Raw genomic sequence first — 17706 nt, 5'->3', positions numbered from 1 at the left:
TAACACGCCAGCTTGTGCTAAGAGCATGTACAAGCTGTCCTCAGGAAACCAGCTTACTACATCACATTAGTGCTGTTTGAAGGAATACAACCAAGYACTCTTCACTCAGCATCAAAAATKACATGTTTTCCTGTCATTAGCAAATTTCAATGTCTACTTAAAGAAAATATTGTGCAACAACTTTAATTTTTCATGCAGTTAGAATATCAAACTATAACATGAAYACTATAAAAGAATACTTTCAATCATTTCCTTTATAAGTGGTGACATTTTTTTGATTTTACTGATAATTGAAAAAAAAAAAAACTTTTGACAGTGTTTTAAAGTCTACTCTAGGCAGGTTTATTCCTCAGATTCATGCCCAAAAAATTGACTAAGAAGCAAGGCATGAAAGGTTGGCTCCTGAATGAAAGAAATTTGTGGTTGGTTGACTATAACAATGTAACAATGTGTCTAATACTGCTGAAAAACATGTTATTCTGCCTTTAAAMYKTTAGATATTTGGAGATATTGCAGGATGAAGGATTTTTTTCTGAAATTTTCACAGTACTGGTGCACTAGAAGGGGGAATATATTCAAGGTGGTTCAACACATCTCTAATCTGGGTGTCAATAAGTGGGGAGAACGCTACAACCAAAAAAACAAATAGAAAATGGAAACATAGAGGCATATGTAAGAGTCATTTYTTCAGGGAATACCAAGAGTTAAGCAAAATAATTCAACCAACTACATAAGCAAAATGACAAAATACAAAAACTGTAAGAAAAAACCAGAATATACAAAGAATTCAATAACACTTTTTATAAATGTCAAAACTTCCTGTGATATTCAGTTTAGAGTGAATTTCAAATTGAACCATTTTCAGTTATTTTCTGCCCCCTGGTGGCTAAAGTCAAACRAATTTATATGATTTAATCTCTTAGCCTGCAGCTGAGGTTTTGTTGGCAGCTTTTGGTTAGTTTGACAGTTCTTTTTTTTTCTTTTTTTTTTTTTTTTTTACCAAAAACCTTGACTTACATTACCTCCACTTCCTCCCTCTGCCTGTTCGACACATGTCAGTTTGCTGCAAAGTGTTTTGCTTGTGTAAAAGTTAAACAATTCATTTACAAATCAGATCATACCTTCTGACTAACTTTATTCCGTCAGACTGAATATCAGAAAATTCACAACTTTTGAAAAACTATTAGGTAATTTTTGCTTTACTAAAACAGCCTGTCAAAAACATAACACATATTTCTTTGTGTGTAAGAAAAATTGTCTTGTTTGTGTTCATATAAAAAATGCTTGAGGAGTCTTTGTCTTTTGCTTATTCTGTTGTTGTTGTGTTCTTTTTGTGCATAAAGAGTAATTCCCTCAATTTTACTAAGCAATATTGAGAGGTTCAGATCGTTTTTGCACGCAAAAAAAAAAACAATTATGACTATCCTGCTGACCAATGTGATCTTTAAAATCTCATGCACTGTCTAAACCGATATTCAATTGTTTTTAAACTAACAGAAAACATTGTTTTCATAAAGCAATAAAGTAATTGGGCATTTTCTTTTATATTTTCCACCTCTAGGTGTCTCTGTATGACACAATAATATCATCCATTCCTCTCCATAACCTATTTTGATGACATATGAATCAGTATATAAATCAAAGAATAGATAAACTGACTCATGCAGAAGTTTTCAGTAAGCTGGACATTTAAAGTTTTATATATTTGTTTGTGGTTAAATCAGGATAAAGTACACCATGTCTTGGTAAAAGGTAAAAACAAAAAACAAAAAAAAACATGAATGCATTAGAAATAAAGAAATAAAAAAATATCTTAAACCTATATGTTAAAAATTTTAGTTTGCATCTAGAGAGCTGAAAGGGTAAAATGATAGCATTGGATAGTCCTGAAATGAGGAAAAATAGAATGAGAAAAACATACTGAAAGGATGATTAGGAGGCTTTTTGTGAAGCTGTATTCCTTTATAAGAGCATAAAGATTAATGTATTGTTCATGGGGACTGTTGATTGAATAAATCAACCTTTAAAACGGCCCTTTTCTTTTGAGGCCAGATGGAACCTCTCATCTGTGTTTGCAGTGAGGTCGCTTACATGTCCGGATTTATGTCAGCAAATAAAGCGAGTGCATGGACTCAGTTTCCATCAGGACTGGATGTTCTCACTTCTTTGTGGCTTTTTCAAAATAAATCAATATGTATTTAATTGTATTTAATGGACATTAAAACATCTGGTACAGAAAGGAATATCAGCCCTGTAGCACATAAACATGARCAAAACACACCCTGAAGGATGACTGAGACTTAACTCTTTAAATTAAAAAAAGCACTTTAGTTTTTACTTTTAGCAAAAAACAAAAACAAAAAAAGAATACAGTTTTAAAACAGAGTAAGGTGCCTAMATTTTGCTTAAGCTGTGTCTGTCCTCAGCATTTTGGCCTGGTTCTGGTTCTACAGCTGGTTTCTTCCTGTTAAAAGGAGGAGTGCTCCTTTCCACTATTGTCACATGCCGTATCTGGATGGATTCCTACCAAGTCAATGATTTGATGCAATCAACTGGGTCACTAAGATCATTTTTCATCAATTAGTCTTATCAGCTGAATTTGATAAATTAATTTGAATCTGTCTTTATTTTGTTGAATTAATTTAATTATTCCCTCTGTTTGACTTGTAATATGCTTTCAGAGTACATTGTTGTGAATTGGTAGCATAAATAAACTGAATTTATTATTTTTGTGTGTRTCCAAGTAATAATTAATACGAAAATGGACAAGCAAAGAAAATCCAGGAGTAGGTATAAAAGCCATATCTATTCCTGGCAGGTATAATTTTAACCCCTTGTAAATTAAACTAATTAACTTACAATGAGTTGAAAACAGCAAGAATAGGACTTGTTGGCGACAGTATCAGTTGTAAGTAAGTCAACATTTTGAAGTTGTTCTGAAAAAATTATACATCACATCCTTCATTTGGAAATATTCCCGTTGCTGTGTAGTTCAATCTGTTTTCAGATTCCATTAACATATTTTTGTTGTTGGGATGTTTCAACTATTTAAAATCATGCAGTTTATCTGCTTTCCTTCTGCACACGACCATAGTAAATGCGCTTCAATTGTGCCTATATATTTTAAATGGTTGAATTATTGCGTAAGCAAAAGATGACGTCCTACTGAAGTTTGGATATTTYGGTATAAAGAAACACGACCGTTTGTTTGTGTCACACGGAAACGGGTAGATTCCAGCTTTTATCCCTTAGAAAAGTAGTGGCGTGTTGTATCAGTCCGCCACAGCTCCCTGTTGGACTTCTTTTTCCAGCGGAAGACTTTTTTTGTCCAACCGCACGGCGCGTTTGTTTCAGGTGGAGCTGAGCGGCTCACTCAGAGGTAAAAACTACTGACAACATCCAGGTAAGCCTCACCTCGCAGTAAGCTTCAGGTTTATTTCATGATAAATCCATGAAGGSTTTCTAAAGAAATGTTAGTTTTTAGTTGGAGTGTGCGTTTAGGTTTGCGTTTTTGTTTTTTTGTATTTATTGTGTTTGACGGGCTCTACCAGCTGTGCCTGTACAAGGGGTCACGGTATCAAGTCAAAAGTATTTACTTTGAATCAACAGTACATTGAGTGGTACGTTTAATGTCGTATTTTTATATTWTATTAAAGTTTTAATCCATGTTATTACAATTTCAGTTCATTAATTATTTCTGACTTATTTCAAGCTTTTGGCTTATGCTAGGCTTTTTTTTTTTCCAGAGCTGTATTTGTTTTATAAAAGACATATGTTTGTACATTTATATGGATGGAATACATTTACAGTTAATTAGCTTATTATTTAAATTTAAAAGTGATTTTGTTCACTACTGTGGCTCTTCTTATCCTTGGTGAGACACTTTCTGTTTTCTGTTTTATTTTAAGCTATGTTMTCAAAATGCTGGTTGACTTTAAGGAAAGCAAGTAATGAACACAGAATAAAAAACGGGTTACACTTTCCATTAACTTTTTAATATARGTCTAACTCTACAGCTTTTATGTGTGTCTTTCATTAATGTTTAWGCAGAACATGATTTGATACGATTACAAGCTTAATCGCATGGAAAGCAACCAACTTTCTWCTTGTCATTTATTATAAATGAGTTGTTTTGCTTAAATTTTTTCCCTTATGACTTCTTCACAAATTAAGCAGGGTTGTTTAATTAACATTGTCATTATTTATTAGAAAGAGATCAATTTAAACCGAGGAAAACATCTCCTTTTCCTCATCTGAAAAAGAGATGTTTGGAGCAAAGTAAGTACACCCCATGACAACCACATGAAGCAACAATCTGACTTCATCAGTCTCCATCATTCTTGTATAGGAAGTTTCATTACTCTTGATCAAGTTGAGATCCAGACTTTGACTAAGCCATTCCAGGATCTTGTTTGTTTTGCATGTTCTGCCAATATGTTGTAGATTTGCTTCTGTGGTTTGGATCATTGTCATGGTGTTGATCCAATTGGGACCAAACTATCAAACAGATGATGTCACATTTGTATGTAGAATATATTTGTATTCAGAGGAGTATTTATTTCTACACTCTGTCTATTTTTGGTTCAGTTTTTCCATTTAGTGAGTGATGTTTTTGTAAACTTGTGATTAGATTTTATCATTCTATTTTATGTGACAATTTTTTGTACAGTTTTTAATTAATACAAAACTATTCATATCATCTGATTAGCACAAATCTTGCACACTGAGAATCAGATTTTTATTTTTATTTTTTACCTGTTTACCATTGAAACGGCTAGATGTTGGGTTAATCTGGTTATCTTTATTTGTTGTGTATTTGATGCCATGTTTCTGGCTTTCTCAGTTCAGTTTTTTGCTCCTTAATCCGGTTTGAGTTTTMACAGAGCTTCCCCTCCACTGAGTTATATTATCTCAGTGGAGGGGAATATCATTTCTGAATATCATTGTACTGATGGATGCAGTGGCATGTTAGACATTTAAAAACCTCACAAAGTCATGGAACTAAACCTTGGGTTTTCCACCTTGCATGTTCAGAAATGCTATAAAAAATKTGTTGCTTTAACTCTCTAACAGCAGAGACTCTGTGGAACCGGGCGTAGGGAATCATAATAAATATGAGCTCTAGTTAATGACCCTAAAACCTTGGTCATTAATTAATATTTCAGTACTAACGTCAGCAGACGCATGAAGATCAGAAAATAACTTTGTTCTAGAAACATCCTTGGTGTGATTGAATGATGGGACATCCGCCACCACACGATCCAGCTCAGAGACTAGTCTGAGTTCAGTGTAATTGGATMTGACGACGACAAACGGGAGCAATCAGCAGACGAACAAAAAGCTCGACTGTTCTTTCACAAAGCAAATATTCATCTTTGTGTGGCTGATTGAAATTATTTTTAAACAGTATTGTTTTTTGATTTATTCTGAAAACTCCGTTTTTTTATTTAGCCTACAGTTCGTATCAGTACAGCCTGTTACTGATTAACCTCAGGGTTGGAAGAAACTCCACTTGTTGTCTGGTTTCTATGGTTCGTAGATGCTACAAACCATATCGGCGACATTTCTTTCTGATTACATATTTTCAAATCAAACACTCCAGGATTGTGTGTCTAACAGTGTGTTTTGACTCATATAGGTGGAATATTTGACTGATTGGGTGGAGACCACAGTGTTTCACAAGAATTATCTCTGATGACGTATTGTGAGTCTTGAGTTAAAACCATCCCAGATCAGATCCTTCTCAGTCACTCCCTGTCTTTCTTTGTGAACAGGTACAGCTCCATCCACAACGTGCTTTTGGCTCSATGGCTGCTAATATGACCCCTCMGGGCTGCGGCCCCGACCTGGACTCCCTCTATTACAACCTGTGCAACCTCAGTGCTGTCTGGGGCATCGTGGTAGAGGCCGTAGCAGCAGCTGGCGTCGTCTTCTCCTTCGTGCTCTTCGTTTCGCTTCTGGCCAGCCTRCCCTTCATCAAAAACCCCAACCATAAAAGCTCTGTGGCTCTTCAGGCCAGCTTCCTGTTCTGCACTGCTGGACTYTTCTGCCTGACATTCGCCTTCATTGTGGGGAAGAACTTCTCCACCTGTGCCTCGAGAAGATTTCTYTTTGGGGTGCTGTTTGGCGGGTGCTTCGCCTGCCTCCTGGTGCAGTGCATCAGGCTGAACATCTTGGCCAGGAGGAATGCCGGGCCCCGGGGCTGGGTGCTCTGGCTGGGAGCGCTGGGGTTGTGGCTGGTGGAGGTCATCATCAACACCGAGTGGCTCGTCATCACAGTCGTTCGCCACCCGCTGCTTCCTGTCAATGCCACGACTGAACCCATCAGAGCCACAGCAACACCTTGCAATATTGCCAACCAGGACTTTGTCATGGCGCTGATCTACGTGATGGTTCTCATCCTGGCTACGGTCATGGCARGTCTTCCCATCATGGCGGGCAAATATGCAGAGTGGAAAAAGGAAGGTGGTCTCGTTCTGGTGACAAGCCTGATCTCTGTGGGTATCTGGGTGGCCTGGATCGTCATGTACGTGTATGGGAATGAACGAACTGGAGGCCCGACGTGGGACGACCCGACGCTGGCCATCGCCTTGGTGGCAAATGCTTGGGCGTTCATCATCATCTACACCATTCCTCAGATTTGCTGTTTTAATAGCGACGACGAGATCGAAGAAGACTTCGGGGAGAACGCGTACACGAACCGGGGAGTCGGATATGAGACAATCCTGAAGGAGCACAGCTCTCAGAAAATGTTCATGGAAAATAAGGCTTTCTCCATGGATGAGCCAGGCCAAGGTAAGTGGTCCTTGTATCCATTCAGAGGTTTTGCTCAAAGGCTTTTTTATAGCAGGCACTCTTGAATTCAGGATCCCAAGAATCTTAGGAATTAGTAAATCTAAACCACAGAGCTAAGCAGAGCTATTTTTTTTTTTACTGAAAAAAATTACAAAACGTATATTAAATCCCACTAAAAGTGGACAATAAAGGAGGTGAGGATGGTTTTCAGTTTCTATACAATTTGTAAATAGTTTCTATGTAAAATACAATCCTACCTACTAACCTAGAAAATGTTGTGGTATTTGTATTTACTCCCTTGACCTAATACTACTTGTTGCTGCAGTTAACTTCAGGTACCAAGAAAGATATGTAAAGATTTGTTTTGTAAGTTTTGCTACAAAAAGTTCTAAATTTGATTTGGGCAAAAGCTTTGACCAAGTCATTATACGTCATGAATATGCTGATCCATTATTGTAGCTCTGGCTGTATGTTTAGTATCATTGTCCTGTTGGGAACTTTTTACATCCTGTTATATAATTTCTTCCTCGATTTGCCTGCAAATGACTCCGTCCATCTCTATTGTTGTTTTTAAATGACCTTCTCTGTCTCCTTTAATAAAAGCATAGTTTAATTAACTATTGCACTAAATTTCATAAGGCCTTGAATAACACATTTGTTTTACTTTTACTGCTTTTGCTAAAGTACTGAAGTGAGCTGTTGCTTGTTTTCATTATAAAAAGCATCAGTGAATTCCTCTAAAAACTTATTTCTGTCAGTCCAAGAATATCACAATAATTCAAGAAACGCCTAACATTATTCAAATAATGAGTCACGACCATATTATGTGCTTTTCTTGAGTGATTGATGACATTACCTAACCAGTAAATATTATTGAGCATGTTAGATAACCTCACGACCATCTGTATGAGGGGTGTTTATGGTTTCCACAGAGCAAATACTGGCCCTGTCAACAGACTGGACATTTTTCTATTCTTAAACACCCTGAAAGGTGAAGGGAGGTAAAGTACTAAAACATGATGAATCGTTCACACCCACCGTCTCCTCCTTTTAAGTATGTCATCAAATCTTGCCATTAAAGCTTTATGTCCACATCCTTATCAGATTTAATTTAATGACCTGTGTGTTATGCGACTGTTGGAAGAACACCAAAGCAAACAGAAAATATTCTGAGAATGTTGTTTCCTGTCTGCATGTTGACCACACAGAATGTGTGAGTTTCTCCGCAGCATTGCAGAAATATCTGTGCAAATATCTAATTCTGAGAAATACATTGCAAATTCACCAGTGGTGCCAAGGTTTGATGATTTGCTTTCCATATTTTATATGTGAAAAATGTTCTTGGTTTATAGAATGAGGCTCATAACTTTATTCCTACTGAATTTACCATTTAGATTTGAGTTTTTCTGCTAGACAGTTTTTTTTTTTTTTTACCTTAACACAACTTGAACTTTATCAAATGTCAGTGAATATGATCTGAAACTTTGAAAGTTTCAAATTATATTAAAATAAATTTACTGTTGGCTGTCTAGGATATATTGCATCTATATAGTTATAAAATTAAGTGTTAGCTTCTGTTTTCTGACTTGATCACACTTTGATGACAGCTGCCTGAAGTAACAAACATCAAAGAATGTTAGAATAAATGTCAATAAATTTACTTTAAAAAGKAGGATAACAATGAGCAACACAGTTTCACAGTTTTATGGTATTTGTACTTAAATGAATGCMAAATGTATAACATGAAATGCTGATTGTCAGTCTTCTACAATATAATTTAATGATTTTTGTTTTTTACGTGTAAACATTTAGAATATAACTGATCCATACATCATGGGAGTATTTTCTGCAAATGTTTAGTTTGTTGACCAATTTGCTTCCGATGGCTACTGTAGTCGGCCCGTGAAGCTGTTTGAAAGAGATGAAAAAAGGAAATTGAACTTGACCTACTTCAGTGCACAGAAACAATAGCAGGTCAAATTGGAACAAAAGTTTGRAAATACATTTTTCTTTAAAATGCTGGTGTCTTCATCTTTAATTTGGCTAACTATTAACTACATTAGTTAATTCTGAGTAGTGTGCAGCACAGAGCAGCGTCCTTAATGATTAACTCCTCACACATTCTGTTTCTCTCTGAGCCATCAGGAAACATCAGTAACGCCTGTTACCCTGCCTGAAAAATTCGACCTGATACTGAAGGTTTTAGTTGTGTTTTAGTTCACCTCAGATGTCGACACCCTCCTCTTAATGAGTATCTATCGCCCCGCTGTCTGCATCCAATTCCCACTAGATACATCGCACCCTGTGTTTGCACTATTTCCGCAGAGAATGGGGCRTGGCAACGATTTTGTCAGAGGCAGAGTTGTTTGACGCGATAAGGTGTGAAAAAGTAGCAATTGTTAGAAAAAACACCGGAAGCGAATGTACAATTAATGTCTTTCTGCCTTCTTTGCAGGAAACAAGCCTGTGTCTCCGTACAGTAATTACACTGGTCAGATGCGCGCTTCAGTCTACCAACCAACTGAGCTGGCTCTCATTACCAAAACAGTTGGAAATGTGAGTATTAAATGTTCCAAAGCCACATTTGAATATGTCATCCGACACACATTAACACACGCACCAGCACCCAGTCTTTTCAGGCTGAAGGCAAATAAATATGGAAATCGGTAACCTYTGATCATTAAAGCATTCTTTTGTTGGAAAGTGACAGAAAAAAAACAAATGAGATGGACAATATTGAGAGTATAGTGGAAGACACATGCCTGCACATGGAAAGGGCTGAAAAATTGTTACCYTGTAACTCTTATCCTACTAATTAGAACAAAGCAAACCCAAACACAACAATCAGTCAGTAATTGGCGGAAAGAACATTGGTTAAATGTGATAAAATAATATTTCAAATGACATTGTGCATGTTAAAAATAAATATACTCACAATTAGATGAACAGAAACTACTTCATAGATTTGAAAAGCCAAATGTCGCRYTGGGGAAAAGCTCCAATCATTTACGACATRATTCGAGGCTGCTGCTGCTGCATCCATGTCTTCAATGCATTTATTACAGGAAGTAAAAAATGCAAAAACAGAGAAACGGTAACTTATACGAGTAACCACAGAAACAGAGTTATTTGGAAAACCATCCCGTTTTGTTTACCAATATACCTGAATTGATACACCGTGAAAAATGGAGGCATTGTTTTAGATATTTAAATATTTAAAATTTTGATATGCTAAAATGGAGGAGGAGTACTATGTCATTGAGCTGAAAAAGATAGCTTGAGTTATGACATGGGATTATAGAGAAAGCATCTTAACAGCTTGTTTTTTTTTGTTTTTTTTTTTCATTCTTTTTATTTTCCTTATGGCCCTTGTTTTGACTTCACACAGCAACAACGTGAGCAGTCCTTTGACATGATCATTCCCAGAGCTTCCATGGCCTCTGCGGCCAACAGCGGGAGCAGTACCCCCTCAACACACACCGAGCCTGGGAACACTTCACGCTCACAGACAAGCGTAGGTCAACCCTCCGCTCCTCCTCCGACACTTCCCCTTTTCTTCGCAGTCCTCATTATCTCTTGCTGCCCTCCAGATGCCTTCCTATTCTCCGTTTCTGAGCATGTCACTCTCTCGGCTCCTGCTGTGTCCATGGCAACTTCTTCTGCAGTTTGACCATGAATCACTTCTTTGTCTGGATTTTTTTTTTTTTCTTACCTTGAGCTGTCTCTTCTTTCATGGCCTCGTGTCTCATACCTGCTCTGTGCAGTGCTCAACACATATTTTCTTTTCTTGATCAAATAGAAGAAATAATTCCAGTAAAAAAAGGGACATTGCGCATTATCTGTCTTTTATGGGGCTGATTGAAAAATTAAGTCTCTATGTCTTCAAGTTTAATTAAGAGGCTCTGAGAAATGTGCAGTTTTCCCATTTGTTTAACAAAACCCAGTGGTTGTATAAATCTGTCGAAATCCACAATCCATACATTCCTATTGATTAAAAGGGTTATCTGTTAAATAATTGAAATGCATGGTCCTATTGCATAATATTTTGTTAGAACTCACATGTTCAAAGTCTAACATGGTGTACTATACAGAGGGTAAAATAAATATTGAACATATCACAATTTTTCATAGTAAAAATATTTCTAACAGTGCTATTGACAAGAAATTCTCACTTGATGTTGGTAACAATCCAAGTAACCAAAACAAATAAGTTTTGAAATGAAGTTATGTGTAACAATGTGAAATACTATAAAGTTCCTTTTCATGAATATTTAATTTGCCTTTGGATTATTTTGTGCAAACTTTATTTAAAAACTTATTTCCACTAACAGACGCTAGTTGATTTCGACTAGATCTGACTATTAATCGGATTACTTGTCATTAGACAAGTAATCCGTATTTAAATCAAATTTAAATACAACAGCTTATGAGGACATTATTAAATATACTTTGAATCTGTTGTTAAGACTCGGTGTTGTTATAAGATATCTATTCTACTCTTGTGACAACTTAAGGTGTGAAATGACTGAAAATGAATGAGCAGACTGTTTATTAAGGACAGATATAATCATTAGCCATCAGTTAGTAATCAAAGGCAAACCAGATGTGACATACTTTGCTGTCAACTTTAAAACACGTCATAATATAACCTGTCTAAATATATATTTATAAAAAGTGTTGGCTCTGAGGATAATGATAATGTTTACTAATAATTGATATGTAATCCGTGATCAGTAAATGGGTTATTGAAGTTTGAATAAAAAAGTGTCTTGGTGTTACCATTAGCGATCTGAGACCACAGAGTTTGCTGCAGTTTCAGAGTTGTGTTTTATGTCTTGTTCTTTGACATATATAAATAACCACAAATCATGCAATAATATTATATCRTTTGTTATGCAGCAATTCTAACATCTCTGTCTTTCTCTACAGGGTCAAAATTTGCATAGGACGGCCCAGTGGTGATCACTACTCTACAACTGCAGCTCCACTCGACACCTGCTATAACTTTGTCTCATTCCTTCTCATTTGCACTGGCTGACTGTATGTTTGCTGTTTTTCACGGTTCCCTAAGCTGGCTCTAAGAGGAACCCCATGGCCCCAACACATGGAGGTGAACGTTAGATCACCCCGGTGATGGCGGTCAGATAAACCCTCTATTGACTGATCGTGCGGACCACCAGGTGTCGGACAGTAGAGAGCTTAATTCAGAGGAGAAATCCCAGGGATGAAGCTGTGCTTTCTGCAACAAAGTCTTTGTTGCAGAAAGAACAAAGACTTTCTGCAAAAGACACCATTTGCTGACAACGAACTTTCAGCTCTCAGCTGCAAACACACAGATGCACAAGGATCGTGCTGACAGTGCCAGAATTTTTGGGACACAACGTACTCTATATTCACACTTCACTTAATCATCAAATCATTTTCCACCAGTCAAAATAAAGAAACCAGTTGCAAGTGCTTATGATTAATGGCTGTAGAAATGTAGGTTCGATTGTAGGAGTAAATGCCATTTGTTATGTCTTCACAAAATTGAATTATTGTAAATACAGTTTGTTTGTGTCGGTATCATTAGTAATGCACTGCATGGAAGTATTGTAAGGGTGTGTATTGTAATTCTATTTAAAGTGCTGCTGTGTGTTGTTTAATTGTTTTAAATGATTTCTACCAATCAAACAATCGTGAGATTTCAGAACTGAATGGCTGTCTTGTTAATTTGCCTCTTTCTTTGGTCATTAAGTCACCAACTTTCTCACACGTCACATTTATTATGTCTGAAAATTATGCAGCGACAGTTGAGAAACAAAACACTAAAGCACCTACATGCTGACGGGAAGGAAATAAGTAATTTTACAAACATAAATTACTTTAATCAGTCATGTTGAAAAAAATTAGACACCCTACTAAATATTCATGGCTTTATGTGGAACTGTCCACATATCAAACTTCTAATTTATTTCTGGAATAGAAAGTGATGTAGTTAAACAAAAACTCGTTAAACAAAAGACAAAAAAAAGTTTTTGAGCTGAGAAGTTAGGAGAGCCGGCCTCCCTAAACGTTTAATAACTTCAGTGAAATACTTCCAGTAGTTATCTACTAGTCTCGACATCAACCTGTCACATGTCACCCCAGAGYAAACGTAATCGACACCTGGGTCTCGACTCATCCCAGGACATTCCATTTCTCTATTCTTTCACAATTCTTTTTGGATTTTTTTCGGTAGGTTTTGGATCATTGTTTTATTGAAGGGTCCTGTTATGCTTCAGCTTCCAAGTTTTTTTTTTGTTTTTTTTTTGTCTCAGAATTTCCTTAAACAGACTCTTATTCATGKTAGAATTCACAATTCCTGGTCTCTGTGCTGGTGAGCTGGCCARTTTCTCCTTCAGCAGAGTATCCCTGTCATGACACTCGACTCYGACGTTATATGTAAATTAACATGTATGGAAAAAAAAAATCCGAAAGTGTTTTACAACATAATAACCATGAAGATAAGATGCACAAAAACAGACAAAAATATTTTTGTAAATTGCCATGTGAATGATGCATCAGGGTTTTCAGTGATCTCTACCGCAAACACTAGTGGGTTGTTATTGAGGGAATTACCGTGACCGACAGGCAGGCAGAAAACCAGTTTCACCCATCAGACATTTACCCCGAGAGTAAATATTGAATAGGGGAGCAAATCAACTCTGTAAACTCAATTCCTGTTGATCATTTACTATTTAAAAAAAAGAAAAACAGATGAACAAGCTAAATATAAATGTAWTCATCTAAAATCTTCACTTACGATACCTACCTTTATAGACCAGTTGTTGGCTCGAGTTGAACGTCRTGTATGGATTTTTGTAAAAGGCAAAAAGAAAAATTGCACCACTGTTGCTTCAGTTCGAGCTTCCTCAGCATAGATAAAGCTCCTGCTTTTATGGTGGTTGTAAAACACTTCAGGATGGTGGATMATTATCTGYAGTGATTTAKACGCTACTTCATTGTATTTAAGAATCAAAATCTTATCAGTCTCATTAATAAAATATCTTCCTCTCTCTCTCTAATCTTGAGGGACTGTCGGCCTCATCCYCACAGTAAGGATGCTCCCCTGAGGCTGGGATGCTGTTAGTTCCGTGGTACAGTCTGAGGRTTTCTTTTGCTGGAAATCAGGTCCAAATCACACAAAAAAATTAGATTGTGGTCTCATGATCAGGCTTGTTAAACAGATTAAATCTCACCACTGATGGTGAGATTTAATCTATTTAATCAACTTCACTTCCATCTTCTCCCTTYATCCTGGCTCAGCACTAGAGCTCACATACATCACCCCATCATCACTACGGAGTRGATTTGCCACCTCTCAGATACTAGGAAAAATAGATTTGTAATTTTTGTTCCTTTCGCTCACACCTCTTAGACATGCATGCTTTCTAAAAAGGAGACACAATAAATCAATCGCATTCAGACGCTTAGTATGTTTAACTTGATTTCTAACTAAACAGCTGTAAATCACTTCGCTGACCATCATAAGAGCTTCAACTGTGGAGTAAAAATATTATTTAAGATAAGTGGGAAAGACAGAGAGTCAAAGCTGGATGCAGCAATGAGCTGTTGGGACAGCCAGCTTCTAGCTTTTTAAAAATATTTAACACATTATCAGTCGACAGTTACGAAGTGTCGCCTGGTTACGTAATCATGCTTGGGTTTCCATGTTTTCCAACAGATCGGGAGCCTCTCCTTCAGGCTCATTTCTCGTTGTCTTCAATAAAGCAGCTCAGGCTGCTTGCTGCTGACACAACACCCTTTTGTGGGCAGAGATTCATGCTGGAGCCACCTGCTGTGGCCTGATAACCTTCAGGTGTCTCCAGGAGATGAGGGGACAACAATCTGCTTCTATTTTTAGCCTCTGACTGTAACGTGTTTTCATCAGGAGGTACAAGTTATGCAAAGAAAGTTCCTGCTGGGGACAAGATAAGTGAAACATTCAATGATGTAAAAAAATAAAATAAAATAAAAAAAATAATAAAATATATATATTATTTTCTTTTAAATTTGCCTTTATGTCCAGTCAGATCTTTCTTTTRTCGTAAATAACACGTTTTTCTATTTTTAATCCCCTCCTTTGTACAAGATTTTCATTTGGGAACTTGCACATGCATCTTCTTACAGTTGTGAAGGACGGCTCAGTTGGAAGAGTAGTTGTCTTGTAGTCCAGAAGTTGTGTGTGTGAGTCTAGCTTTTTCCTGCCACATGTTGCTGCACATACAGATACATCAATATTGATATTTGTCAGAATTACTAGGTAATGTGGCCACATCGTAAAGTGGTTAGTAAGACTATTAAATTGCTGGTGTGAAAAGATTCACTCTAAGAATACAGTTTAACTTGAAACTTATCTCTGTAAAAAAGTTAAAACAAAGCAATTTCTGGAAGAGAATGCATTTGGCTGATTTCGCATAAAAAAACTACACTGAGACTGAACTGAAGTTAATTATGAGAAAATAGATAATGTATAGTACAGTACTCTGAAGGTTTGAGTTGCACAGTTCTATTTTTTTTTATGTATTTACAATCAAAATGTAATTTTTGGTTGTAATATTTTCTGCAAAATAAAAGAGGAATATTAGTTGAAGGACAGTCAAACATGTGATGTTAGAAACCCAAACCATAATAACCTGAACTTAACAGCAGTTTGCTGCTGCGGGAGGATGAAGGGAATACATGGTTCCCRGAACAGCCGTGCCTGGTAGTGTGAGGGATGTCTCACTGTGAGCTAATTGATGCTTGGAGCTGAAGTCTGCATCCTGCTGATATCATGCAGAGCAGCTTGTGCAATCACTTAGAGTAGCACAAACACAGTTTGTGATTGAGACCTGGAAATAAACCGCTGAAATATGAGACAAAAAGCTGCATCTATTTTAATATCCTTGCACAGTGTGTTTGCTTAGCCGACGCGCATTGCAAGGCGTACAATGACTGGTTGTTTCCATAATACAAGAGAGCTTCAGTAGGTGAGGTTAAATTTCCAGAAACAACAATTAGTTAGATAACCAGTTCAAACACCAAGCCCAGTGAGTGTTTCAGTGTGTGCACATTTTACCAGAGCACCAGGGAGAATTCAAGTCCTTTGTTTAGTTTGTTGTAATGCTGCCAACAGGTTCAAATTTGGTTTTTACAGCAAGAGCAAAGAAGTAAAACATGTAGATTGACATATGTGACATACTGTCACATTACATAAACAAGCCTCGATGATTTGAGTGAATAGTGACGATGTACTGCGTAATTGTGAGGTTGAAGGAAAWCTAACTCGAGTTTTTGTTTTGTCACACATGTATTCAGGATTTCTTTTAACTCGTAAACAAAATCAAGTGCAACAAAGTKYYTKMACTTATTGAGCATACAAAATCTATTTGTAGTTTAACCTSTGGATGAGTACAGCTGTTCTTCGGAGGTATTTTGAGAACAAACAACACCATGAGACCAAAGAACACAGCAAAAATGCCAATGAAATAAGTTAAACTTCGGGTTTGTAATGCTACAAAATGCGAAAAGGTTAAATAAACTACAATTTTTTTTTTTTCAGGGTACAGTACATATTTCTAAAGGTTATCTAACTCTCTTCACAAGTTTCGGTATTCCAGTCATTTTTGTGGTGCTGCATAGTAATGTGACTGTTGAATGTAAGTACGAGTTTTAATAGTTGGGTAAATGTTTGTTTCCACTGCGTTCCTTTCGTCTGTGTTTTTTCTTTTTCTTTTTTCTTTATCCGACTGATGAACTCAGTCCAGTAAAGTTGGCAGCACTTATGTGGCGCAGAAGTCAAAATAACAGCCACCTTCCTCCCAAAGAGGAACCCCAAAAAACCGCCACAGCGTCCAACACAGAAGGCTTTTCTCCAGACAAACAATTTTACAGCCCTCAGCTGCATGAATGCTTAAGTCAAAGCTGTTATTTGTRAGCATATTGTTCACTGACACCTTTACATGCTGGTGCCTCTATTAAAAAAAAAAAAAAGAACATAAAAGTGTCTCTGGTCAATGCCTGAAGGCCTCTGATTGGTCACCCCGCCTGWAGCCCCTCAGAGCAAAAACACACGACGCATTCTGCTGGCTGCTGTTTCTCCACTGTCACAGACCTTCAYTTGACCTCATGAGCAAACTGGAGAATGATTTACCAGCAGGGTAAACATACGGTGAAGTCACTAACACTGTGGTTGCGGGGTCATTTTGAATGGCCACATTGATGCAAAATGTGGCTCATGAATTAAAGTACATTTGGTCACTGAAACATAACAAAGGAAAAACGTGAGCATCATGATGCACCTTCCAAACACAAGCGAATTGGCCCGTTGCAGAAACAAACAYCTATTTCCTGTTTCTTCTTTATGCATAAAAGGGTGGYATTTATCCAGTAGGATGAAATGCAAATGCTTCGCTCTAGTCATCGGTGGATTTGTTTAGCTATGACAGGTACTAGTTCTACCTGCTAGAACTAGGTAACCCTAACATTACTTCTACCTAGTACTAYGTGGTAGAACTAGYATCAGTTGTGATGTTTGCCTGATTAACCAAAGAGATTCCAAACCAGAAGAGAAGATTAAAGTCACCAGGAAGCAGATCCTCACACTCTCTGGACTTTAGTGTTGAATGTGCTCTTTCATGAGAGTCCAGATAAATGTTCCTGTTGCACTTCCTGGAAGCTCCTGTTGTTCCCTGCAAAACATCTCTTCATTGCTCACGTTTAATTGGATGTTTCCTACGTGACTCTGCTTTGTTTGCTTTGTTTGTTGTTGTCAACGTGTCCTTTGGGGGAAGCTTTAGTTGTACCGTGAGAGTCATTACAGAATTTGATGAGTCGGTTCAAACAGTTGGGTGTGAGGTTTTACAAAATGATGGGATGTTTTGGGTTTTGGTGGAATACCTTCGCTGG

At 37.1% G+C, this 17706-nt stretch overlaps 1 protein-coding gene across 3 annotated transcripts; it reads left to right on the top strand.

Annotated features, from left to right (window-relative positions):
• The first annotated feature begins 3257 nt into the window (after nt 1-3257).
• Nucleotides 3258-12492, top strand: gprc5c (G protein-coupled receptor, class C, group 5, member C). 3 transcript variants are annotated; one of them, XM_008437160.2, is made up of 5 exons: nt 3271-3403; nt 5775-6795; nt 9251-9351; nt 10184-10309; nt 11725-12492. In XM_008437160.2, exons 2-5 carry the CDS (start codon nt 5808-5810, stop codon nt 11755-11757), a joined length of 1248 nt encoding a protein of 415 aa, XP_008435382.1. In that variant the 5' UTR covers nt 3271-3403; nt 5775-5807; the 3' UTR covers nt 11758-12492. The 3 variants fall into 3 exon arrangements, with proteins under 3 accessions (XP_017166139.1, XP_008435382.1, XP_008435383.1); XM_008437161.2 differs by lacking the exon at nt 3271-3403 and adding an exon at nt 3427-3620; XM_017310650.1 differs by lacking the exon at nt 10184-10309 and having other exon boundaries at nt 3258-3403.
• Nucleotides 12493-17706: the final 5214 nt, after the last annotated feature.

The sequence above is a fragment of the Poecilia reticulata genome, linkage group LG19 (genome assembly GCF_000633615.1).
Source record: "Poecilia reticulata strain Guanapo linkage group LG19, Guppy_female_1.0+MT, whole genome shotgun sequence".
Classification (NCBI taxonomy): domain Eukaryota; kingdom Metazoa; phylum Chordata; class Actinopteri; order Cyprinodontiformes; family Poeciliidae; genus Poecilia; species Poecilia reticulata.
Note: the sequence above shows the minus strand (reverse complement) of the source record. Positions and strands in the feature narration are given on the sequence as shown.